General features: G+C 48.7%; 1 protein-coding gene across 1 annotated transcript; it reads left to right on the top strand.

Moving 5' to 3' along the window:
- Positions 1–8,782: 8,782 nt before the first annotated feature.
- Gal3st1 (galactose-3-O-sulfotransferase 1) lies at positions 8,783–24,730 on the top strand. The gene is made up of 4 exons (XM_035452190.1): positions 8,783–8,851; positions 9,299–9,301; positions 21,942–22,081; positions 23,590–24,730. Exons 3-4 carry the CDS (start codon positions 21,951–21,953, stop codon positions 24,728–24,730), a joined length of 1,272 nt encoding a protein of 423 aa, XP_035308081.1. The 5' UTR covers positions 8,783–8,851; positions 9,299–9,301; positions 21,942–21,950.
- Positions 24,731–25,649: the final 919 nt, after the last annotated feature.

The raw sequence follows: 25,649 nt of genomic DNA, 5'->3' as shown, positions 1-25,649 counted from the left end.
ATTCTCTGAACCTGCTTCCTCAAGTCAGGGTCTGACATTCTGGAACCTTCCTACAAGCAGTGTGCTGAAGGTTCACTTGTCCAGGTATGGGCTATAAACGTCTCCTAGCTTCTATCACTTCCTGCTGGAGCTCATCAGAAGGTGAAAGATGTTTTAGGATTTCTGTTGTGGTAAAAAATCATGACTAAAAGCAAGCTTGGGAGAAAAAGGTTTATTTGGCTTACACTTCCATATTGCTGTTCATTATTGAAGGAAGTCAGGACAGGAACTCAAACAGGATGGGAACCTGGAGGCCCGAGCTGATGCAGAGGTCATGGTGGGGTACTGCTTACTGACTTGTTCCTCATGACTTGCTGAGTCCACCCTAGAAAACCCAAACTTACCATCCCAGGGATGGCACTACCCTCCATGGGCTGGGACCTCCTTCATTTGTCACTAATTGAGAAAATGCCTTACAGCTTGATCTTATAGCGAGCGGCATTTCCTCAGCTGAGGCTCCTACCTCTCTGATGACTTAAGTTGACACACAAAACCAGCCAGTACAACGAACTCCTTGTTGACTTGACATACAAACACATCATTATTAAGCCACAACCCTTCCTTTCTTTTTCATCCCCAAGATCTCACATTAAAAACATAAATAAAAGCCCCACAATCTTTACCAATTCAAACACATTGAAATTTCAGTCCCTTGAAAATAGCCAATCTGTGGGTTCCAGTAAAAAACTTTTAAGAAGAAAAAAAAAAATCTGGGCACAATCAAAGCAAAACCAAATTCCAACCATCCAATGACTGGGATCCACTCATGATCGGGACTCCTCCAGAGTGCTTGGGTCGCTTCTTCAGCTCCACCCTCTGCAGCACACAGCTAGTCTTCTGGGCTCTGGCTAGCTCCACTCCACTGCTGCTGCTGTTAGTGGTGGTCATCTTATGGTACTAGGATCTCCCAAACTGCTGGGGGCCCTCACTGCAACTGGGCTGAACTTTGGCCAATAGCCTCCCATAGGCTCTCTTCCTGGTACCAAACTTCAGCTTCTTTGTCTGACCCCTTCAGTCCTGGGTCTTCGACTGCTGGTGAGGCTTCACCTTCACCAATGTCCTTTCACAACGCCAAGCCTCAGTTGCTCTCCATGGCCCCTTCCTTCATGCTTTCAAAACCACTACCACCTGGGTGACTCTTACATATGACCAAGTTCAGCTGCCAACATGAGATACAACTGTGGCCACCTCTGGAACACAGCTTCTTTGTGCTCTCAGGAAATATTTCCGGAATATTTCACCCGTGATGCTGTTCGATAGCCTTTTTGTTTGGTTTTGGTTTTGGTTTTTTCAAGGCAGGGTTTCTCTGTGTAGACCAGGCTGTCCTAGAACTCACAGGGATCAACCTGCCTTTGCCTTCTGAGTGCTAGGTCTAAAGGTGTGTGCCATGACCACCCAGCTCTAGTCTTCTGAGTCATTGCTAATTTTTAGCTCCAGCTAACGAGAATCAATTGTCCCTGGAGTGCAAAGGTTTCTCTTCAGTGGTGCTGATCCTTAGTTATATTCATGGCTGACTCTTCAGCTCCAGCTGATCAGAATGAGAGAATCTTAATTCAAAATAGCAAATAGCCCTGATAGAGTCTGTCTTAGGGTCTCTACTGCTCTGAAGTGACACCATGACCACAGCAACTCTTACAAAGGAAAACATAATTAAATATGGCAGCTTAGAGTTCAGAGGTTCAGTCCAGTATCATGGCAGGGAATATGGCAGCATGCAGGCAGACACAGTGCTGGAGAAGTAGCTGTGAATCCTACATCTTGCAGGCAACAGGAAGTCAACTGAAACACTTGAGTGGTATCTTGAGCACAGGAGACCTCAAATCCCACCCCCAAAGTGGCACAGTTCCTCTAACAAAGCCATATCCACTCCAATAAAGCCACACCTAATAGTGCTAATCCCTATGAGCTTATGGGGACCGATTACATTCAGACTACCACAGGTTTCTATTCCTGTCAAGAGACACCATGACCACAGCAACTATTACAAAGGACAACATTTAATTGGGTGGCTTACAGTTTCAGAGGTTTAGCCCATTATTGCCTTGGTGGGACATGGTGGCATGCAGGCAGACAGGTGCTGGAGGAGTTTAGAGGAGATGGAGTTACATCTGATCCTGTAGGCAACAGGAAGTGTTCTATTTCACTGGGCATGGCTTGAGCAATAATGAGCCCTCAACGCCCACCTCTAGAGTGACATACTTCCTCCAACAAGGCCACATCTCCTAATAGTGCCTCTCCCTTTGGGGGCTGTTTTCTTTGAAGCCACCACATTCCACTCCCTGGTCCTCAAAGGCTTGAGCCGTATTGTAATGCAAGAATGCATTCAGTCCAACTTTGAAAGTCCCCATTGTCTTGTTTAACAGTTTCAAGCTTACAAGTCTAAAGTTCAAAGTCTCTTCTGAGATTCATGCAATCTCTTAATTGTAATCCCTTGTAAAATCAAAATAAAAAAGCAGATTAAATACTTCCAACATATAATGGTACAGGATATGTTACCATTCTAAAGGAAGGGAGCAGAGTGGGAAATACTGGACCCAAGCAAGACTGAAAATCAGCTGGACAAACTCCAAACTTTGCAGCTCCGTGTCTGATGTCAAAAGTGCTCTTCAGAAATCCAGCTCCTTTCAGCTTTGTTAACTGTAACACACTTTCCTCTTTTGGGCTGGTTCCACTCCCTGTTAGTAGCTCTCCTAGGCAGGTATCCCACAGCTCTGATGTCTCCAACATCTTGAGGTCTCCAAGGCAATCCAGACTTCACAGTTTCACACAAAGGCCTCTTTAGGTCTCCATGCAGGGACATCCCTGATGCATGCCTGACTTCAGTGGGTTTCCTTAGTCTCTGATGCAAATTCCATCACCCCTTTCTTCTATCCTTAACTCCAGAACAACATGACCAAAGCTACCAAGTAGTGCTGCTTATTGGGGCTGGAACATGGCCCCCTTGTCCAGTTACATCTTCACCAACTTTCTGGTTTTGATGGTTTCCTTCCCTGCCTAAGCTTGTCTGTCCTGAAACTGGATCTGTAGACCAAGCTAACCTCAAACTCAGAGATCTGCCAGCCACTGCCTTCCAAGTACATTACCAATAAGCTTTCCAGTAATTCCTTTTCACAAGTTGGAAACTTAGCTGGATGTGATCTTGCCCTGAGGCCACCACTACCGTTATTCCATTTCTTATGTATTTACTACTTGAACACAGAATTTATCTCCATTCCACTTCCTGGTGCCCCTTTTCTCCTCAATCTGTACATTTTGTATTTTACCTTGCTCACATTTTGTATTTTACCTTGCTCAGCGTGCTCCTTTTCATTATAAGTCTTTATAAGCACGAGCACTAGCAACCACACAACAGAGTATATACTAGGTTGTTTTGAGATTTCCTCTACCAATGGAATTAATTAATCCAAATGTCTTCACTTTAGCCTCAGGCTAAAGACTCAGGCAAGGGCAAAAAGCAGCCACTTTCTTCACCAAAATACCACAAGACCCATCTCTAAGCCACATACTAACATTCTTCTCTTGAACCTCTTGATCCAGTGATTTGGACCCACAGTCCAAATCACACTCAACACCACTGTCTTCCATGCTCTTACTAGGATGGCCTATTAAGCAACACTTAAAGTGCTCAACTTCAGGGGCTGGAGAGATGACTCAGTGGTTAAGAGCACTGACTGCTCATTCAGAGGACCCAGGTTCAATTCTCAGCACCCACATGGTAGCTCACAACCATCAATAGCTCCAGGTCTAGGGGACCTAACACCCTCATACAGACAGGCAAAACACCAATGCACATAAAATGAAAATAAATATGTTTAAAGTACTGAATGAAATGAAGTACTCAACTGCTTTCTAACCCACAGTCCCAAGGTCCATATTCCTTCAAACAAAAGCATGGCAAGGCCTGTTTGGCTGGAACCTCAAGTTCACTCCTGCTTGATCCAGAAAGCCTCATTCCTCTCTCTCCAAACCCCACCCTCTCAGAGACTCTCCAAGAAAGAAAAGGGCCAAAAAGCTCAGTTTCACATTCTTGGTGGCTGCAGAAGCTTCTTCACTGAAGTTGCCAGCAGCCTAAGTCCCCACCTAAAGTGCTCAGGTTTTGACTATACTTGGGCACAAATCCATCTTGTGGTGAACACATCATCACCCCTTGCCTACAGGCTATATAAGCTCCCTGCTTTAGGTTTGGGTGTGTGACTTCTTCCTTGATCTCTAGAGGTGGGAATTGCTTTGTTAAAATAAACGTGTTGTTGGGGGCGGGTAGGGGAGGATGGGTGGGATAAGGGAACTGGGATTGTCATGTAAAACAATTCTGTTTCTAATTCAAATAAAAAAAGTTGGAAAAAAAAAAACGTGTTCTTTTACTCTTTCAATTCAGCTTGATCTGGCTTACTTTGTCAAAGAAGAAACCCATTAATCTACTTACAGAAAACCTATTAAAGCCTATCATAGCTACACCCCAGTCCCTAGTACCAACTTCTTTCTTAGGGTTTCTATTACTATGAAGAGACACCATAACCACAGCAACTCTTATAAAAGAAAACATTTAATTGGGCAGCTTACAGTTCAGAGGTTTAGTCCATTATCATCCTGGTGGCATGCAGACAGACATAGTGCTGGAGAAGGAGCTACATCTGATCCTTCAGGCAACAGGAAGTAGTCTGCCTCACTGTGTGTGGCTTGAGCATATTTGAGACATCAAAGCCCACCTCCACAGTGACACACTTCCTCCAACAAGGCCACATCTCCTAATGGCTCCCTTTGGGGACCATTTTTTTTCAAATCACCAGAGTCTTTAAATTTCCCTCTAAAACTTCTCAAGGCAGGCCTCCATCTGCACTGCTCTCAACATTTGTTGTTGTTTTGAAACAGGGTCTCTATGAAACAGTCCTGGATTGTCCTGAAACTCACTCTGTAGACCAGGCTGGCCTTGAACTCACAGAAATCTGCCTGCCTCTGCCTCCCAAGTGCTAGGATTAAAGGTATGTTCTACCACCACCTAACTTGTTCCAGCTTTATCCTTGAAGCTCCTCAAGAACTTTCCACTGAGCTCTCAACACTCAATGGATTTTCTAGTCTAAAATTCCATAGTCCTCCCCAAAACATGGTCAGGTCTTTCATAGCAATACTCCATGTTGGCACCAACTTTTCTTAAGAGTTTCTATTGCTGCGATGAAACACCATGATCAAAAAGCAAGTTGGGGAGAAAAGGGTTTATTTGGCTTATACTTCCATATTGCTGTTCATTATTGATGGAAGTCAGGACAGGAACTCAAACAGGATGGGAACCTGGAGGCCCGAGTTGATGCAGAGGCCATAGAGGGGTGCTGCTTACTGGCTTACTTCCCATGGCTTGCTCAACCCACCTTCTTAGAGAACCCAGAACCATCAGCCCAGGATGGCACTACCCACTATGGACTGACCTTCCCATATTGATCACTAATTGGGAAAGTGTCTTATAGCTGGATCTCATGGAGGCATTTTCTCTACTGAGGCTCCTTCCTCTCTGATGACTCTAGTTGTGTCAAGTTGACACATGAAACTAGCCCATACAGATGGTGAGAGGTGAGGGATGAGGCCTATTGGTAGTGATAGCCTAGATTTCCATCCAGGTGTAGCTACTGCTGGTATGCCAACTTATAACCTTTGTGGACCTGCCTTACCGGGTCCTACTTTCCCCCTCACTTCAACTACTTCCGTTGCTAGCTCTTATCTGGAACTGTCCATGCACCAGTCCTTCCCCAGGATGCCCTTCCCAAAGCCACTCCCCAAAGGCTGTGATGCCCTCAAAGGGGTAGACTGGGCTCTGCCCTCCTTGAAGCTAAGGACCTGATGGCCAGGCCTGCCTGTTTTGTACTGGCTCTGTACATGGGGAATGATTCTGTCACAATGGCTGCACCCACCCTGAGGAAGGAACGAGTTTTAGCAGGCTGTAGCTTGTGGACCCAAGAACCCAGGGTCCTCCAAACTGATAGTCTCACTATATATGTGGGCTGAGAGGGCTCTGTCTAATGCCAGCCCTGGCATGGCAGATGGAGGAGGCAGGAACCAAAGGGTTGGGACTTTTGGAGTCACAGCGTGTAGCACAGGAGATGACTCAGACCTGCATCGGTATATGTATATCTAGGGCCGACATGGACAAAGGCAAGCCCATCAGATATGGAAGAATGCCTGGCAGCCAGGCTGATGTGGAATTTTCCCCATTCCAGAATTGCCTAGAAATGTCGGGGGCAGTGGGGCTCTGACGTGGCCCATGTTCTACTGGACAGCCAGCTGGTTTTGTACTGCCCACAACTGGGGCTAATCCCAGATTAGCTCTCATTCTTGGTTCTACTTTGGGATGAAGGACAGCCTGAACCTAGGCACCCACTTCCTTATTGCCCAGCACTCCTGGGAATGGGCATCATTCAAAGGGAAGTTAGCTGAACGGGTTAAGTGACAGGACCTTTTGGAGCCAAGCCCCTTCTCTGAGTTGGCCCAGGAATCCTGGCTCTTCTTCATCTGTTTTCCTTGGGTACCAAAAATGTGTTCCTGGCTTACACAGAGGGAGCTAGGAAGACCTATATTTCACTGGATGCCTAGGAGCTCCAGTGCTCTCAATAAAAGCCTGGCAAGTAGTCCTACCACCTTTTTCCTGAGCCCAGTCTCCCCTCCCCAACACTACCACCAAGCCCCAGGCACCCTCTATTCCCTTCTGGGGCTGGCGGCAGGACAATGGTCCCCTTGGCCCATCGGAGACAAATGGGCCTTGTTGAGCGGGCGGCGGGGGCGCGATATTGCGCCCCAGGGAGTTGAATACGGCTTCTGTGCCTCTCGGGCAGGCGCGCAGGGGACAGGAGGGGGGAGGGGGCCGTGGCGCCCATTGGTCGTGGCGCCAGGGGCCGGGCCAGGCTGCTGGCCTCACCTGGCCGAGAGTGGCAAGAGCGGGTGCGGCAGCCGCTGCGGCGGCGGGGCGGGGACATGGACCAGGCCTGGCAGAACGCGGGGCCCCGGCGAGTGCGCCCCGCCGCCCAGTGAGCGCCCCGGCGGCGGCGGGAGGGGGGGGCCGGGGCGACCCCTGCCACCCCAGCCCAAGGAGAACCCGGCCAAGGTATGTCGGGAGGTCCAGCACTCACGCTGGTTGTGCCCTGCCTCAGTCTGTTACCTGAGCACTCCGCCTATGCTGCTTCAGCCAAACTGGGATAGCATGCTCGCCCAGCGAAGGGTATAGGATTGCTGCAGAGCTACTTCACTGGCACTGTGTCCTGCAGGCTCAAGCGGGTTGCTCGCCCTGCTCTGGGTGCCCCCCAACTCCACGCACCCCCCGACCTGAAAGTGGGATGGGGTGGGGCTTGAGAAGGGTGGTTGCTGCACTCTGTTGAAACTGTGAATCCATCAATGATTAATCCTCTTGGACACCGTGGCCTGAGCCCTACTAGAGAAGGAGGGGCAGGGATCTCTCCTTACCTGCCTTTCCCAGGAGGGGCTGTCAAGGCAGAGACTGGGGGCCGTGGGTAGTGACAGACTCTTGTGCTTGGGGAAGGCCCCTCGGATACGTTCCCCTGAGAAGATGAGGCCAGTAAGGAGAGACAGATAGGACACGAAAGTTCCTATGTGCAATTGCACAGTTCTGGAGTTCCTGGGCTAGTGCTCCATAAAGAGTTCTGCAGGTTGGTCTACTCCCTTAGTGAAGGGCCAGCACAGAGCACCGTGGAGTCCCTCCTCCTTCCCGAGCTGTCTATGGTGGTAGGCAATCACCTGGCTGCAGCAAGCCGCACTAGGAAGGGCAGCAGGTCTGACACCTGACACCTGAGGTTACTGTGGTGATGGTGATGGTGCCATGGAAATCTTCTAGAGGAAAGAGGTGTGGAGGGTGATCCAATCAGAAGAACTCAACCTCTTCCTCTTTGGAGGGAGTGACCTTAGGTGCAGAGGGTCCTGCGGGCAGCACAGCCCCCTAACCTTCCCTGCACTGTGCCCTACAAGGCACCCTTGCTACTTATTTAGAGGGATGTGGAATTCCAGAATCGAACAAGTCGGTTGCTTGGGGAAAATCAGTGACTACCTGAAGGTTACACAGTTCAGAAGTGGGTGAGTTCACTCCAAGCCACAGGAATTTTTTTGTGATCCTCCTTTCAGGACCCCAGCCCTACTCAGGACTCCTCTGCCCAACCGGGATCTTCTTTGATCTTCCTGGGCTCCATCAACTCTCTTGCCTGACACTGGTGAGCCAGCTGTTACCTCAGAAGCAGAAACAGTGTTCCCAGCTGTTGCCTCAGGCTGCTTCATAGTCTACTTCTTGCTTGAGAATAACTCTGCCTAAAGGACGCTCCCCAGGGACATGGAGTGCCTGCTTCCTCAGCATCTCTTTCCTTCCCTTCCTGGGTTCTGTGCTCACTTGTCATCCAGCAATGGATAGGTCTGTCTCCCACAGTGCCTCTCACTGGGCTCCAGGGCACAGAATAAGCTGTCCTGTGCAGGAGGGCAAGGGTCCACCTGGGAGAATGACCCACAAATGGTGGGACTCTGGACCCAGACTGTGGCTTGTGACAAATTTGTTTTTGTTTTGCTGCTTTGTTTTTTGGGATAGGTTTTCTCTATACAGCCCCGGCAGTTTTGAAATTCATTCTGTAGAGAGGCTGGTCTCAAAATCAAAGATCTGCCTGCCTGCCTACCAAGAGCTAGAATTAAAGGTGTGTGCCAGCACCACCCAGCCTGAAAAACTACCTGCTTTGCTTTGACTCCATGAGAAATATGAATAATTAGAGAGGATGAAGCAGAGTGGAGCAGAAGTGCACCCAAGGGTCACCAGACTGGAGACCTCTGGAATCATCAGGTGGGAGCTCACAGAATTTTCCAAGAGTTACTTGCTTTCCCACAAGCTATCTCCAGGGCAGAGAAATCAGGCCCACAGTACTACCCTGGCTTTCTGGGACACTGGGCAAGCCCTCCCTGTCTGCTTTAATTTTGTTGCCTGTGGAATGTGAGTGTTGAGGCAAGTTGGGTATAAAACATGGGAAACTTAGGTCATTGGAAAGGTAAGGTGGTATATACATTGATCTAGAAGGATATAAGGGGCCCATGCTCATAACCAGACCCACTGCTGTGTGCCAGGCACTGAGGCAAGGACTCTGCATGCCTCACACTTTTTGATCTTCCCAGCAAGAGAGGGCATGGCTGCACCTCTGTTAGGAAAGAAGAAGGCTCTTGCCAGAGACCACTCTGCTGGGGAGCTCTGGAGGCAGGCCATACTGAGGGCATCCTGAGTGCAGGAATGGAGCAGTGGGTGTGCTTATCCTGGGCATTGTATGTAGCATCAGCAATGCCTCTGTAAAACTTTTCTACCATGCCATGTGTTTATGTAAACAGATGCATCTTCAGACTGTAAATTGTATGGCCAGGATATTATAAAGTACTAATTATTTAGTGGTGACTCCTTCATGCTCAGTTCCCAGGGAATCTGTATATTTAGAGGACTAAGGTAGTGGCTTGACTTTTGGCTGATTTTGCATGGGCAGGGGAGTGTCTCAGAAAGAGCTGTGAATATGTTTCAAGTTATAGCTTTGCCATGGTTACTGGGCCCATTTCTCCACCTGATAAATGGGGCTAGCATATAATACCATTGTGTGTGTGTGTGTGTGTGTGTACTGTTATTGTGTGTTTGCCCTTTGAAACAATAGGTTGCTAGACATGGTGGCACACACTGCATTTCTAGCATTGGGAAGCTGAGGCCTGAGGATAGCCAGTTTAAAGTCAGTCAGGAACATAGTGAACTGGTCTACACAGTGAAACCAGACCAAGGTGCAGTTGACATTGTAACATAAAGAACTGCCACAGACAATGGGTGGCGGCGGCGGTGGCGGCGGCGGTAGACGCCTTTAATCCCAGCACTCAGGAGGCAGAGGCAGGCGGGTCTCTGTGAGTTCAAGGTCAGCTTAGTCTACAAATTGAGTTCCAGGATAGCCAGGGCTATATAGAGAAACCCTGTCTCAAAACAAACAAAAAGGAATTGCATCTGAATCATGAAAGACCACCTCATCTCAGCTGCCAGGCCTAGTACTATTGGCATCGAAACTCCATCCAAGGGAGAGTAAGGCTGACAAGATGTCATGGCTGCCAGATTGGAGAGGTCCTGTGAGCCAGAAAATTAGGGTTCAGACAAAATGCCCTGTTGGGTGATACTTCCTATCTCTGCTCTGCTCCACTACAGAGAGCCTCAATGCAAAGAAGTTTCTGGATCCTTGCAGGTCCATGAGGTCTAACGTCTCTCAATAAAACAGTCTACTTCCAATTCAGGATGCTAAAGTTTGGCATCCTGAGCAGTATGCCTGCCTCTGAAACAAGGCGTGGCCTGATTCCTACTATGGTAATAAATATATTTTCATTTTTTAAATTGTTGGGTGTGTATGTGTGTTTGTGTGTGTGTGTGTGTGTGTGTGTGTGTGTGTGTGTGTGTGTGTTATGTAGGTCAGAGGACAACTTCCAGGAATTGACTCTCCCTCCACCATGTGAGTTCTGGGGATCAAACTCAGGTGCAAGCACCTTTACCTGCTGAGCCATCTTACTGGCCCACTCTTTATAAATTTTTACTTCTTTCCAAGGTAATACAGACTATGGTAAAATGTGGATGCATATATAGTCACATTATATTTAGCGAATCAAAATGTGTTATTGATAGCAAGTAACCCCATTCCCCATTTCCTGGGGAAGTACACTTTACCTAAGTACAAATAAATGTACAGTTTTGTCCTTATGAATACATTCATTCTTTATAGTGTGTACTGAGGCAGCTCTTTTTACCTCTGGGCCTCAATTTCCTTGTCTGTGGAATGGACATAAAAGGTCTACTCTAGTTTGCTTTCTGCCTAGGGATGATACTGTGCACAGTGAGCTGAGCCCACTTATGTGATAAAAACATGCCACAGATAATTGGCTTTCAGTTTAAGATATAGTATTGGCCTCCCTGAACCACAGCTTCTGTGTGCTGACACTGAGGAAATGCTTCTCAGAAGATTTGCCTCAATGCTGCTGGTCCACAGATTCGTAATCTAAAATATCCCATGGACAACCCTGAACTAACTTTTATAAGCCAGGCCTCCATTGTCTACAGTTCTGTTAGCATTATCTTGTCTTCCAACTTTGCCAAACCAGCTAGTCAATCTCAGGGCACTCTGTGGCTTTTCCAGCTCAAAGTTCCAAACACTTCCACAATTTTCCCTCCAGAAATGACATGGCCAGGTCTGTCATAGGGACACCCCTGTTTTCCAGCAACGATTTCTGTTCTAGTAAGTTTCTGTGGCTGTGATAAACACCATGACCAAAAGCAGCATGTGGAGGAAAGGGTTTATTTTAGCTTACAGGTTACAGACCACTGCTGAGGGAGCTGAGACAGGAGCTCGGGGCAGGAGGGTTGAAGAAGAGAACACTGTTCAGAGGCTCATTCCCAGACTCGTTCAGCAACCTTCCCAGGCCCACCCACTAAGGGTGATATTTCCCACTTTGAGCTGGACCCTCCTACATCAGTTAGCAATCAAGAAAATGCATCCGTCCTCCCTTACCTTATCCCCCCTCCAGGCAGGACCACAGATCAGCCAGGTGGAAGCCCTCTTCCCAGGTGTGTCTAGGTTTGTGTCAGATTGACAATAGAAACTAACCAGCCGTGGTGTGGTGGCTTTAATTTCAATGGGAGGCAGAGGCTTATGATCTCTATGAGTTCAAGGCCAGCCTGTCCTGTATAATAAATTCTAGAACAGCAAGGGCTCTGTCAAAGACAAAAAAGAAAAAAAAGAAAAAGCTAGTACAGGGTCTGTGAACCTCTGGAAAGAAACCACAAAGACCAGTCCCTTAACCTCATTTGTTGTCATTATGTTCATGTTTCAATGGCTCTGATTCAGTCACATGGGTCCCCTCAACAGCAAGGGAGGATGGGAATTAAAGTCTGAGTGACCATAGAGAAAAGAAAGCTATCTTTGGAAATTGGAGAGTCTCCTGAGGCCATCCCCTTCCGACCCCTTCTGCTGGGTCAGATGTCCTGGCTGCTACAGCAAGCCTCAGCCTGTTTTCTCTACCACAGCTGTCTGCTTTCTCCCCCTAGGAGTTCTTACTCTGGGCAGATGTACCCTCTGTAACATCGATGGAACACATCAACTTAAAGTCTATTATGATGTTTAAATTTATCAACAGATAATGGGAAAGCAAATTAAAAACAAAGTATGTTGGCTGGTGAGATGGCTGTTATGCCCACATCATGAGACCACCAGGAGTCTGAGTTCATATGCAAAAGCAAAGAGCCTTCATTGCAAGCTCCACCTTGGGCCCTCTGTCCCCTCTGACACAGTGGCTAGATTAGGGAGAGCCTTGAGCTCAGCTACGCAGGGTTTTAAGGAGTAAAAGATGGGGGTAGAGGTAGGGGAATTCTGGATTCAGATAGGGGCTGAACTCCTGATTAGGCAGGAATGGGGTAACAGAAGTCTTGTCAAACAGGGATTGGTACTAGCGTTGCTGCAAGGAAATTGGCAACCTATATACAAATTAGGTAAGCTATTCTTAATGTTCTGGAGCATAGTCTTTGTTTGTCTCAATTCTGATTGGTCCCCACAGGGTACAGTTCCTGGTTATTGTAAGAGTGAGGCCTACTCCCCTAGTTAGTCTGCAGAATGTCATGTTAACTTAGGCCTCTTCAATGGCCACCACATGTGACCCCTTATTTTAAGTTTTGGGCAAGGTTCCAGTATACAGTCCAGGCTGGCCTCAACCTTATGACCCTCCCCATCTTAGCCAAGTGCTGATAGTACCTACTGCTCTCTCTCTCTCTCTCTCTCTCTCTCTCTCTCTATATATATATATATATATGTATGTATGTATGTGTGTGTGTACATATACATACATACAAACATATATACATACATACATACATTTGAGCCAGTGTTTCTCTGTGTAGACCTGGTTGTCCTGGAACCCACTCTGTAGACCAGGCTGGCCTCAAAATCAGAGAACCACCTGTCTCTGCCTTCTAAGTGCTGGGATTAAAGGTATGTGTTACCAAGCCTAGCTTTGCATTATTTTTTTAGTTGTAGTTCACACCTTTAATCCCAGAATGTGTGAGGCAGAGGCAAGTGGATCTCTATGATTTTGAGGTGAGCCTGGACTATATAGTGAGTTCCAGGCCAGCTAGAGCTACATAGGAAACACTGTCTCAATAACAGTAAACAAACCAAAAATGAAATGCCATATATATGGAGAGAGAGGGGGAGAGAACAATGGATACTAGCAGAGAGGACCAGTTGAAGTATGAGGAAACCAATCCTGGGAAGATATCCCCAACCCTTCCACAGGGTCCAGTTCTATTTTTTCTTCATTTCTCTCCCCACCAAACCCACCATCCTCTTCCTTCTTACTAGCATGCCTGAACTCCACCCTGCCCCCCCACCGTGTAAGAGAAGGGTGACAGTATAAGTCTCCCAAAGGGTGTGAGGGTGTGTCCACTTAGGTAGTTCAGAGTCCACCCCCATAAATGATATTCATGCTGCTTGAGTCACACCTTAAAGCTGTCTTCAATTAGGTCAGCCCAGAAGGTAGAAAAGCTGGTGGATGCTAAAAAGAAAATAACCACCTCCCAGGCTGGCTTTGAGTGGCATGTCAGGGGTGCTCTGTGGGAAGAGCTGACACAGAAGCACCTGTTAGGGACTAGTTATTAGGAGAAAGAGCCTCAAGACTGGGCTTTGAAGTGGGAGAGTGTTGGGAAAGGAACAGAACAAACTATATCAAAAACAGCGAACAGAGCCTTAAAGGGAAAGAGGGCTTCTCTTAAAAAAACAAAACAAAACAAAAAAAAAAAAACAGGGAGGGTGGGGCAGTAGTGGCGCATACCTTTTATCCCAGCACTCAGGAGGTAGAGGCAGGTGGATCTCTGTGAGTTGGAGGCCATCCTGGTCTACAAGAGCAAGTTCCAGGACAGCTAAGGCTACACAGAGAATCCCTGTCTCATAAAAACAAAAACAAAAACAAACAAAAACCCAGGGAGTAACTTTATTAAGATGGATAGCCTCTGTAGACAGAATGGTGGCAGAGGATGACCTTGACCACCCCAGCTTTACAATATTATTAACTGTGATCTCCTGTGTCTTTAGAGCCTTCTGCTTGAGCCACCACAAGAGTGTGGACACCAAGGAAGGAATGGACTCAAGGAGTCCTTCTGATGAGGGACAAAGCTAAGAGGAGGCTGAGCTGCACCTAAGATTACTGTGTTGGCTAAGCCAGCAGCAGGGAACCTAGTGGTGCTGTCTCCAACCAAGGCTCAGACAGCACATCCAGCCAGTCCCAAACCTGCAAAATGGGTCCAAGCTATGCATGTCATGTGACCCTAGTAGTTGCTTAGGCAGGCTGCCCAGTGTGGTGCTCACCCTTGATGATGGACTTCATGCTCCAAGATGCCATGCTTCCTTCCTCTGGACTTCTCAGCCTGTTAGCTGTCACCATGGGGCTCCTGTCGAGCCCCATGGATAAACTTCAGTGCCTGGTGTATCTTGGCATCATCAGGTATGAGCTCCTGGCAGGTGTGCATTTGGCCTGTGGCTTTGTTGTTCCCTACTCTGCCTTACTTTCTTTTTGTGATGGGCTCACAGAGCAGCCAGGAAGCTTGAACGAGCTGCCCTCATAGGTGGATCAATTCACCTTCCAGTCCCGTGTCCCATGTCGTGCCTGTCCTGTGCTGCCTTCGCCCCGTCCCCCCTATCCCCCCCCCCAGTCCCCCGACCCCATCTCTCCCCGCTCCCGGCCACCAGCCTTCAAGTGTAGTAGCTGTGCCCTTGGCTCGAGGGCACACAGAAATTTGCTGAGCCCTTGGATAAATGAGCTACCTGGCTTTGCGGTCTAAAAAGAGGTGGGGATCACCCCAGAGGAAGACAAGAAGACCAGGGCACCACCTGGGCATTCCATTCACTATCCGCAGGGAGGGAGCTCATAAATATTCATTTGTACTGGAGGCGGATGGAAGGAGCCAACCAGCAGCCTGCTGGGTATCACTGGAGCATTCTTGTCTCTGACTGCAAAGGCAGCTAGTCACAGCCCAAGGTGAGTGTGTCCCCTCTGTCCCAGCAGGGGCTTGTGCAATGGTAGCACCCTCAGGCAGCCTTACCATCTTGGGCAAGTTTCACAGTGTGCAGGTTGTAGGGAGTGGGTCCCGCTGTCGGGCAGGTCTAGTTGAACTGGAGGATGTTGGGTCTGGCTTGCTATCAGTTATCGGGCAGATGTGGCTGGGGTAACCCATGTACAGATGAGGGAAATGACAAAGGAACCATCTGTCCTAGTACCTGGGTCTGTCACCGCCATGGGCAGAGGAGGTAGGGAACCCAGATTTTAGTTATGCTTCCTACTTTCTCTGTGCTGTGTGACCTTGCCTTCTCTGAGGTTTGACCTCCCTGCTTCTCAGCAAAGGTCTGTCCTGTGCCTGCAAGTTCCATCCAAAACATTCAGACTCCATGATGACAGAACATTGGTAGTATTTTGGAGGAGAAATTAAGACCCAGAGAAGGAAACAGCCTTTCTTAGGGCTTACAGCAAGCTGGAGTGTATGAGTGTGTGTGCTTGTGCGTGCCTTAACACTTAAGATTATATCTAGTTATTGTTGGAAAGAGGTGGGAATATGGAGGTCAGTGTTGCTGGAGGCTTTTTACTCTTTTGGCTTTTGGGGGTGCACCATCCAGTTCTCAAATAAATCATACATGGAGGCTTACTCTTACTTATGAATGTCTGGCCTTAGCTCAGTTTATTTCTTGCCAGCTTTTCTTAACTTTAAATTATTTCATCTATCTTTTGCCTCTGAGCTTTTATCTTTCTCTTGTGTAAATCTTACTTTTCTTCTTACTCTGTGGCTGGGTGGCTGGGTGGCTGGGTGGTTGGGTAGCTGGGTGGCTGGGTGGTGGCTGGTGGGTGGCTGGGTGGCTGGGTGGCTGGGTGGCTGGGTGGCTGGCCCCTGATGCCCTCCTCTCCTCATTCTCTTCCTCTTTTCTCCTACTATTTATTCTCTCTGGTTGCTGGCCTTGCCTATCCTTGCTCCTGCCTCACTACTGGCTATTCAACTCTTTATTAGGCCATCAGGTGTTTTATACAGGCAAAGAACACAGCTTCACAGAGTTAAACAAATGTAGCATAAACAAAAGTCACACACCTTGAAATAATATTCTACCATAGGTCAAAGGACAACTTCTGGGAACTGGGGATCAAACTTAGGTTGTCAGTCTCGGTTGCAAGCACCTCTACCTGATGAGCAATCTTGCTTGCCTCATATTTAATTTCTTGAAACAGGGTCTTTCTGTATAGCTCAGTCTGTCCTCAAACCCACCATGCTCCTGCCTCTGCCTCCTGAGTTGATGGGGTTACAGGTCTGTACCACCATACCTGGCTGCAGAGCTGGGCTTTAAAACCAGATCCCTCGCTCAGGCACTGGCTGTTTCTGGCTCTCATGCATGCCTCTCATGTGCATGTTCTTGTGCATGCATGATTCTCAGACATGATTCTGTGTGAGGCTCACTCATGGGAGGACATGAGAAGTTTATTTATTTGGCTCTCTGAGACAAGGTCTTGATCTGTAGCCTGCTCTCTCTGGCCTCCAACTCAAAATTCCCAGCCTCTTGAGTGTTTGAATCATAGGCACAAACCACCTCACCCAGTCAAGGAATTACAGTCATCATCACTATTGCCATTCTTGGTGCTGGAGACAGAATCCAGGGGCTTGTGTGCGTGCTAAGCAAACTTTATCACAGAGCTGCACGGCTAAACAAACCTTCATGGGGTCTTTGACATACATGTCACGTATGACCCTCAAAGAATGTCTGTCTCACCTGTAGGCTATCTCCCTGTGTGGCTGTCAACTGAGGCGGTAGCTGCTTCCCCCGGATGCCCAGGCCACGCTGCATCTTTTATCAAACATTCACCAAGTGCTAAGCTCAAGCATCTCTGGGGTGAATCTCCTGCAGTTGGTCATGCCAGGGATGGGGTGGCAGGGGTGTGGGATGGGGCAGGGTACACCTCCTGTGAATCAGGACTGGATCCTAGTCAACAGTGATGGCAATGGTTAATCCACATTGCAATTAATAATTAATACTCTGGTTAATCACCTGGCATTGGAACCTGGCAGCTTTGGGGTGTTTCTCCATCAAGCCAGGTTCCTGGGTACTAGACAGCTGCTTGCTTCCCTAAGTTTGCTGAGAGGAGGTCCTGCCTTCCCTGACTTAGCTACTGTGTAACTACCATCTGCCGGAGGAGACAGACTCAGAAGGTATTTCATTGCTAAACTCACAGAGGCCAAGCAGCAAGGGAGTAGGGAACCTTCAATACCACTGGAGGCTGGCTCGGGAGAACCAGCCTCCTGAGTCCCATTTGCTTCCCAGCCCTTCATATTGGCTGTCAGCTCTGCTCACCAACATCAGACAATCGAGTCCCAGGCTATGCCTTGACATTTGCCCTCCCGTCACTTACTTCGCCCAGGATTCAGATATCCCAGCCAGGAGCTGTACAAAGCAGGAAGCTACGAGTGGGAGATCCACGACACAGACTCAAAATCCTGCCCTGCTTTTACCTGCTGAGTGACCCTGACCAAGCCATGTCATCTCTTGGAGCCTCATTCTCCCCATCTACAAAATGGGGTAGTGGTACAACACCATGATACTCAGAGTGCAGTCAGTTGCTAGCGGAGATTCTAGTGGCCCCATCAGGGCTCAGTACAGAGACCTGGTGAGGTTTGGGAAAACCCAAACAGGAGAATGAGGGAATCAGTGAATCGGTGGTGTTTCACGGGTGGGGGAAACACACCGTCTTCGGTGGGCCAGAAAGCCCTTGATTGGCAGCTTAGGATGCTGGTCTGCCCCCTACTGCCAGTCCTCCACCACAGACCTCCACCAGGGCAGCTTCTCGGAGTTCCAGGAAAATACGCCGGTGAGCTACCGAGACAGGGTAGGCCTTCAGGCTTTATGGAGAGCCAGCTAGACTTTTGATCCCTCTAACGCCAGAGAAACTAAGTCCCTATCCTATGCTCATTGTCTGCTCTGGGCCTGAACTTTGGTCTGTGAGCTGGCTTTCTGCTGGGACCCCTGGAGCAGAAGGCTGGTGGCTGACCGGAACTCACCTGGCAGATTTGTAGTTCCTGGGCAGCTCCCCCAGCCCCGTACCACTACTCTTTGCCCAGAGCTCAGGAGGGTTACAGCCGACACTCTGAGTGATACCAGGGTACCAACCGCTCAGGAGGCTCCCCAGGGCCCAGCCAGACTCCATCTCCTCAGCTTCTCTCCAATTTACAGATGAGAAAAAGATTCTGAGGGGATCCCAGGCTTGTCGGAAGTTAGTGTCAAAGTCCAGCCTTGAGGGATCCGATGCCCATGCCAAGGACCAGCCGGGTGGTGGTGGTGGTGGTGGTGCTTGCCCTTAGCCCCAGCACCCTGTTGATAGAGACAGGTAGACCTCAATGACTTGGAGGCCAGCCTGGTCCACATCGTGAGTTTCAGAACAGCCAGAACTACAAGTGAGTCCTGCCTCTAAATTAATTAAACAAACAAAGCAGATGTTGAGGTTCACACCTTCCCCTCCCAGGTCCCATCCTGACTGGTGTTTTTGTGGCATTGTCTTACAATGTAGCCCAGGTTAGCCTGAACTCTTGACCCTCTGCTTCCCCTGGGATTACAGTCAAGTGTCACCACATCTGGTTTGCACTTTGTAAACTTTAAAGTGTGAGCCGGTGCATAGCTCAGTGGTAGAGTTCTTGCCTGGAATACTGGAGACCCTAGGTTAATCCCAGTGTTTCTTAGGGGAGAAAAGAGCAAAACCCTAAACCTGATGTAGAGGCAATATATTGTCCCTTTTCCTATTAAATAGTATGTGTGAACATTTTTAAAATGCAGCTGCTGTGAAAATGAGTAAATTAGAGAAATATTTCTTTCTATACCTCCCCCCAGATGGGCTCAGAGGATTAGACTGCAGAAATGTAGAAAACAGGATGAGTATCCTTAACCCAAAATCTGAAACTTTTTGAATATCAACATGATGCCACAAGTGAAAATTCCACATCTGACCTCATGTGATAAGTTACATCAAAACAAAGATGCACTGCAAATACTGTGTAAGAGTCTTTCTGGCTATGTATTTTAGGCGTATGACAAATGAATTTCATGCTTAGATTTTGGCTGTTATCAAGATACCTGATATGTGTATACACATGTTCATGTGAGTGTGTGTATTTGTGTGCACACACATGTAGAGTTCAAAGGTCAACATGAAGTCCTTCCTTGATTGCATGCCACCTTATTTTGTTTGTTTGTTTTTCAAGACAGGGTTTCACTGTGTAGCCTTGGAGTCCTGGAACTCAAACTGTAGACCAGGCTGGTCTCAAACTCAGAGATCCACCTGCCTCTGCCTCCCAAGTGCTGGGATTAAAGGTGTGGCCCACCATGCCCAGTTTTGTCCACCATACTTTTTGAGGGGAGGTCTCTCACTAACCTGAAACTCGCTGACTGGCTAAGCGGCCACTGAACTCCAGGGTCCACCTGTCTCTGCCTCCCCAGCACTAGGACAAGCATGCATTGACCTGGCTTTTGGTTTTTAGTGTGGATGTTAGAAAAACTGAACTCATCTTTATGCTTGATTAGCTAGCATTTTACCAGCTGTACTATCTTCCCCCGCCTGCCAAGATAGCTCTTTGTGCATATGCAAATACCCCAAAATAAAAAGTACAAAGTCAGAAACATCTCTAAGCACTTTTGGTAAAGCATCACTCACTTGCCCCGCCCTTTAGCAGCATTTTGCTTTTGTCCAGGCTATCATCTATATTTACCTAGGTACATATATGGACTGGGAGGAGTAGTGCATATCACTCTAGAATTTTCTAGGGTTTTTTGTTTTGTTTTGTTTTATTTTGCTTTTGCTTTTTTTTTTTTTTGAGGAGTTTTGTTTTTGAGACAAGGTCTCACTATGTTGCCCTGGTTGGCCTGGAACTAGTTATGGAGATCATGCTGGTGTTGAGTTCTCAGAGATCTGCCTGACTCTGACTCCCAAGTGCTGGGATTAAAGGTGCATACCACCTTGTCTGACTAAGATTTATTTATTGTAAAGTGTGTGTGTGTGTGTGTGTGTGTGTGTGTGTGTGTGTGTAGGCACGTGCGTTCCCACAGTGTCTAGAAGGGGCATCAGATCCCTTGAAGGCTGAAGTTACTGGCAGTTGTGAGCTCCCCAACATGGGTGCTGGGAACTGAACTCCAGCCCAGCAAGTACTCTTACAATTTCAGTTGTGAGTCTAGCCATTAATGGCTGAGCCATCTCTCCAGCCTCCTGTTCATGTGTTGAGACAGGACCTCATGTAGTTCAGGTTGGCCTCAAACTGGACATGTAGCTTAGGCTGGCCCAGTCTTCCAGATGCCAGGCTTTTTCTTTCTTTCTTTTTCTTTCTTTTCTCATTGCTGCGGAATTGACCCAGGGCCTCAAGAATGTTAGCAAGCAACTAGATCATGTTGTTTTTCAGGTTGGCTCACTTCTCTTTCTTTCTTTTCATCTATAGATGACTTCTGGGAATGGGCCTGGTATATATGACGTCCCTTTTTTCCCTTGACGATGCTCACTGAAGTTTCTCTCTCTCTCTCTCTCTCTCTCTCTCTCTCTCTCTCTCTCTCTCTCTCTCTGTTTCTAATCAACTTGCCATTGGCACACATGACTTGGTACACTTTATACACTTGTCTATAGTGACAGGTCAGTGAGCCTCATTTGACACCACTGCATTCTGGAAACATTCTCCCCAGCCTTTACCCAGCTTACAGAATGAGCAGTGCTTCTCTATTGTTACAGGGAAGGAAAAATTCCCTCCTGTGTGGTTTCTTCCTCTAACAATTGCTTCACTCTGTCCTTTTCTGTGAGGCAAACTTCCTAATTGAGGAGCCACGGGTTCAGCAAGTGCTGCCACCTTTTCTGGGGGTGGGCCTGGAGGGCTCCTCTCAGCAAGCAGTCATGGGCACCTTAGGTAACTTTCCCATCGAAGCTACCTGGCCGTGCTGCCTCCAGGTGGACTTGGTAGCACGCCACACATGTGGTCACGGGGCAGTGTGTATGACCTTCTGCAGCCTCGGGAGTTTGGAGCATCAGCTGGGAGAGAACTGGAAAGTTTTAGACCTTGATTTTACACCTCCCTCTATCCCCAGCTTCAACTCTCTCTTGGATTCCAGTTCTGAAGCTTGGACCTCACCACTCACATCTCTGTCTCCTGTGAATAAGGCCACTGCATCCAGATCAAACCACACTCCCCCCAAACAAACAAATACCACAACAAAAACTCAGCAAGACACCCTGTTAAAATGTTAGTGGTTTTGTCTGTTTGTTTCTCTGTGTAACAGCCCTGGCTGTCCTGGAAATCACTCTGTAGACCAGACTGGCCTCAAACTCAGAAAGATCCACCTGCCTCTGCCTCCCAAGGGCTGGGATTAAAGGCTTGTGCTACCACTGCCAAGCTGAGTTAGCAGTTTTAATTGCAGCAGGGAAGGTGGTGAAGTAGACAGGGAAGACTGGCTCTGCCTTCTGAAAAGATTCTAGCCTTCCCTATGAGTAGGGTCTGGAGCACTAAGAGGACTAAGAGGGTTCTTCTTCTGTCCCTCAGAATGCATTCATTATAAAGTCCAAAAGGCCTACAAAGGAGGGTGTTACACATGTGTCCTTACTAGTCAGCTAAAGTTAGAACTGTGCTCAGAAGAACCTTCTCTCTGCCCATTTGCCTCCTCTCCTTGAGTTAAGCCTGCTGTCTTCTACCTCTCTAACTGCTCCAGCCCTGTGAGCATCCTGCCTGGGAGTCCAAAGAGCTGGCAAAAGCAGCCCCCTGTTGTGAGCCCTGACAGCTGTACAGACTCTCTGAGACTAACTTCTCGACACTTCTGTTTTGTCTGTACTGTCCCTAACAGTTTCCTGAGATGCCTCTGCTGCCGAAGAAGCCCTGGGAGTCCAAGGCCAAGGGGCTGGTGCTGGGAGCTGTCTTTACCAGTTTCCTGTTGCTGCTGTACTCCTATGTGGTACCCCCACTCCACTCCAACATGGCCTTCACGTGAGTGACATCAAACAATGGGAGTAAGAGAAGGACAATTTCATGATCTACAATCGCAGCTTTCTTCTAGACAGCTACCTTGTACCACCTGCGTCATGCTGTGTTGGGCAGATATTCTGGCAGAATTCTTGGTGCAACCTGTTGTAATTTTAAAAAGAGGCATGCAAGAGAAAGACGCCACGTGACAGAGCACACATAGAGGGCTTTTTTTTTTTTTTAATTAGGGGAAAGGGAATGCGAAAAGGGGAGGGGAGGGGGGTGACCGGTTTCTGGAGCAGAAGAGAGAGATATGGAGAGAGAGAGAGAGAGACAGAGACAGAGACAGAGACAGACAGAGAGACAGACAGACAGAAAAGCAGAAAGAGAGAAAGAAAGGAGAGGAGGATGGGATGTGGGCAGGGTCTTTTAAAAGGGAACTTAGTGAATAGGCACAGGTGGTGCTCTTAGTGGCTGCAGCTGAGGTCGTATCCTGTCAGAACCCCAAGGACAGGCCAGTACAGATGCCTGAATACCAATACAACCCATGCCTCAGTGTGTGCCTCTGTGAAGTGGAGATAAGGGCAGAGCCTGCCCCACAGAGCAGGAGTGTCATCTAACACTGTGTCCAGTGCTTGGATGATTTTTGTTTTGTTTTGTTTTGTTGTTTTTTTTTTTCTGAGCTTAGTACAATATGTGTACTTTTCTTTTTTTCAGATATTTTTTATTTGAATTAGAAACAAGATTGTTTTACATGAAAATCCAGTTCCCTTCTCCCTCCCATCCTCCCCTATCCTCACCCCCCCCATACTTTTCTTTATTGTGGGGTTTTGTTTTGCTTTGCTTTTGAGACACTCTGTCATGTATCCCAGGCTGGCCTCAATTCCCTATGAATCCAGGGACCTTGAACCTCTAATCTTCCTGGCTGCACCTTGCAAGAGCTGGGTTTATGGGAATGCATCACCATTTTCCATTGACAAGATGCTAAGGATCAAACCGGGTCCTGGTGCGTGGTTGGCAAGTCCTGTACCAACTGAGCTGCATCCCCCAGTGCTCGAATTATAATCTGAGCCTAAGTCAGGGCCACAGTGAGGCCAGGATAGAGATGGAGTGTGATTTGTCCCAGACACTCATCTGGCTCAGGACCTGGATTCAAACTTTCCAAATTTGGCTTTATGTGAGCCTTTTCCTAAGCGACCAGACTATCCCATCTCCTCTTGAGGCTGCTCAGCATATATCTGGTGCAAACTATGCCACAGTTAGTGGTATTAAGGTAATCTGAAAAATATTGCTAATAACTTATTTTAAAAAAACACACACCTCCACCACCACCAGCAATTTCGGGCAGGGGAAATTTCAGCTCAGTTGGTAGAGTGCTTGTCTAGCAACCACAAAGCAATGAGTTCAAACCTGTAGGGTTGCATTAGCGGGTGGTAGCTGCCAGGCTATTCCAGATCGAGCCCCTCCCAGCCCCTCCGATGGTACTGTCACCTGCAACCCCCGACCTCTTTCCATCCCTCTGTCTCCCCCAGGACTTCGGAGACTGCTGCACCCTGCCCCCCTGCTCCCAGTGAGCCCGGGGCGGCCACTTCCGGTAACAGCTCTGCTGGAGAGTGCCAACCTCGGCGAGACATCGTGTTCATGAAGACGCACAAGACCGCCAGCAGCACGCTGCTCAACATCCTCTTCCGCTTCGGCCAGAAGCATGGGCTCAAGTTCGCCTTCCCCAATGGCCGCAACGACTTCCACTACCCTTCCTTCTTCGCTCGCAGCCTGGTGCAGGACTACCGGCCCGGGGCGTGCTTCAACATCATCTGCAACCACATGCGCTTCCACTACGAAGAGGTACGTGGGCTGGTGCGGCCCGGTGCCGCCTTCATCACGGTCATCCGCGACCCCGCGCGTCTCTTCGAGTCCTCCTTCCATTATTTTGGGTCGGTGGTGCCACTCACTTGGAAGCTCTCGAGCCGCGACAAGCTGGCAGAGTTCCTTCAGGACCCTGATCGCTACTACGACCCTAGCGGCTACAACGCGCACTACCTCCGCAACCTACTCTTCTTCGACCTGGGCTACGACAGTGGCCTGGACCCGCGCAGCCCGCGCGTGCAAGAGCACATTCTGGAGGTGGAGAGCCGCTTCCACCTGGTGCTGCTCCAGGAGTACTTCGACGAGTCCCTGGTGCTGCTCCGGGAGCTGCTGTGCTGGGACCTGGAGGACATGCTGTACTTCAAGCTCAACGCGCGGCGTGACTCGCCGGTGCCGCGTCTCTCGGGTGAGCTGTACCGCCGTGCCACCGCCTGGAACCTGCTGGACGCGCGCCTCTACCACCACTTCAACGCCAGCTTCTGGCGAAAGGTGGAGGCCTTCGGGCGCGAGCGCATGGTGCGTGAGGTGGCCGAGCTGCGCCAAGCCAACGAGCGCATGCGCCGCATCTGCATCGATGGCGGCCAAGCGGTGGACGCCGAGGCCATTCAGGACTCGGCCATGCAACCCTGGCAGCCCCTGGGCGTCAAGTCCATCCTGGGCTACAACCTCAAGAAGAGCATAGGGCCTCATCACGAGCAGCTCTGCCGGCGCATGCTGACGCCTGAGATCCAGTACCTGTCTGACCTTGGCGCCAATCTCTGGGTCACTAAACTCTGGAAGTTCCTTAGGGACTTCCTAAGGTGGTGACATACCCTGCCCATCTTCCCATCTGGCTCCCTGCTGCAGAAGGGCCGGCCAGGGAGCCTCTGGCACCTAGCCTCCCCAGCCATGCCTGGTGCCACCCTGGGGTCCCCTGGGGTTATTAGCTGGCCGGGGCTGGTCTCTTCTCTGCGCAAGAGAGCCTAACCGAGAAGTATTTGACTAATTATGCCATTTTTATTAAATCTCCTTTATTTCCAGCTTCCTCTTACAAGGGGAGACTCAGAAGTAAAGGAATTTTATGTGTTTTTGTTAATTGGCCTCACTGTGGTGACTGGATGGAGCTCTGGGATGGGACCCTTGGTAGGGTGTTTGTAGCATGAAGTACAGCGGAGGGCAGCGGCCTAATGTGTTTGTTACTTGCTGAAGTCATGTGTGGTTCAATGACTTCCAAAGCTGCCAAACATGGAAGAACCACATGTGTGACTGAGCACTGGTTATGAACCTGGTACTGGTGGATGAGTGCTTTGTGGGCATCATTCCAACACAAAAATTTAGAGACCTGGGGATTATAATTATTTCCCCTGTGACAAACCAAGAAGGGGATATTGCTGCCAAGATTATACAGCAAGTAAATTCTGACCTGGTTGGCAGAAATGGTGACCAGATTAAAGCAGAGATTAAGAATGAATGTATGCATGAAGTGTGTGTGTGTGCATGTGACTGCATGGGACAGGGAGGCTGGGATCATTCCACCGGGCGTGGGGCAGCCAGCCCTGAGTCACATCAGCACAGTAACTCATTACTATCCTTTTACTGATGTGGGAACTGACATTCTAAGAGGGGGAAGTACCATGTGCCAAAGACCCTCCAATACCTTTCCATATTCAGTACCAATTCACTCTGTACTCAGTGGCCTTTTCCTGGCCTCCAGCTAGAAGCCTCTATCTCCAATGCCCCTTTCACT

Source organism: Cricetulus griseus, assembly GCF_003668045.3.
Source record: "Cricetulus griseus strain 17A/GY chromosome 1 unlocalized genomic scaffold, alternate assembly CriGri-PICRH-1.0 chr1_1, whole genome shotgun sequence".
Taxonomy (NCBI): domain Eukaryota; kingdom Metazoa; phylum Chordata; class Mammalia; order Rodentia; family Cricetidae; genus Cricetulus; species Cricetulus griseus.
The sequence above is the reverse complement of the archived record's forward strand: the minus strand, read 5'-3'. Positions and strand labels throughout refer to the sequence as shown.

Coding starts and splice junctions, on each gene's coding strand:
- Gal3st1 (XM_035452190.1), top strand. CDS start 21,951: ATGCCTCTGCTGCCGAAGAAGCCCTGGGAGTCCAAGGCCAAGGGGCTG. Junction 22,082..23,589: donor CACTCCAACATGGCCTTCAC/GTGAGTGACATC, acceptor TGTCTCCCCCAG/GACTTCGGAGACTGCTGCAC.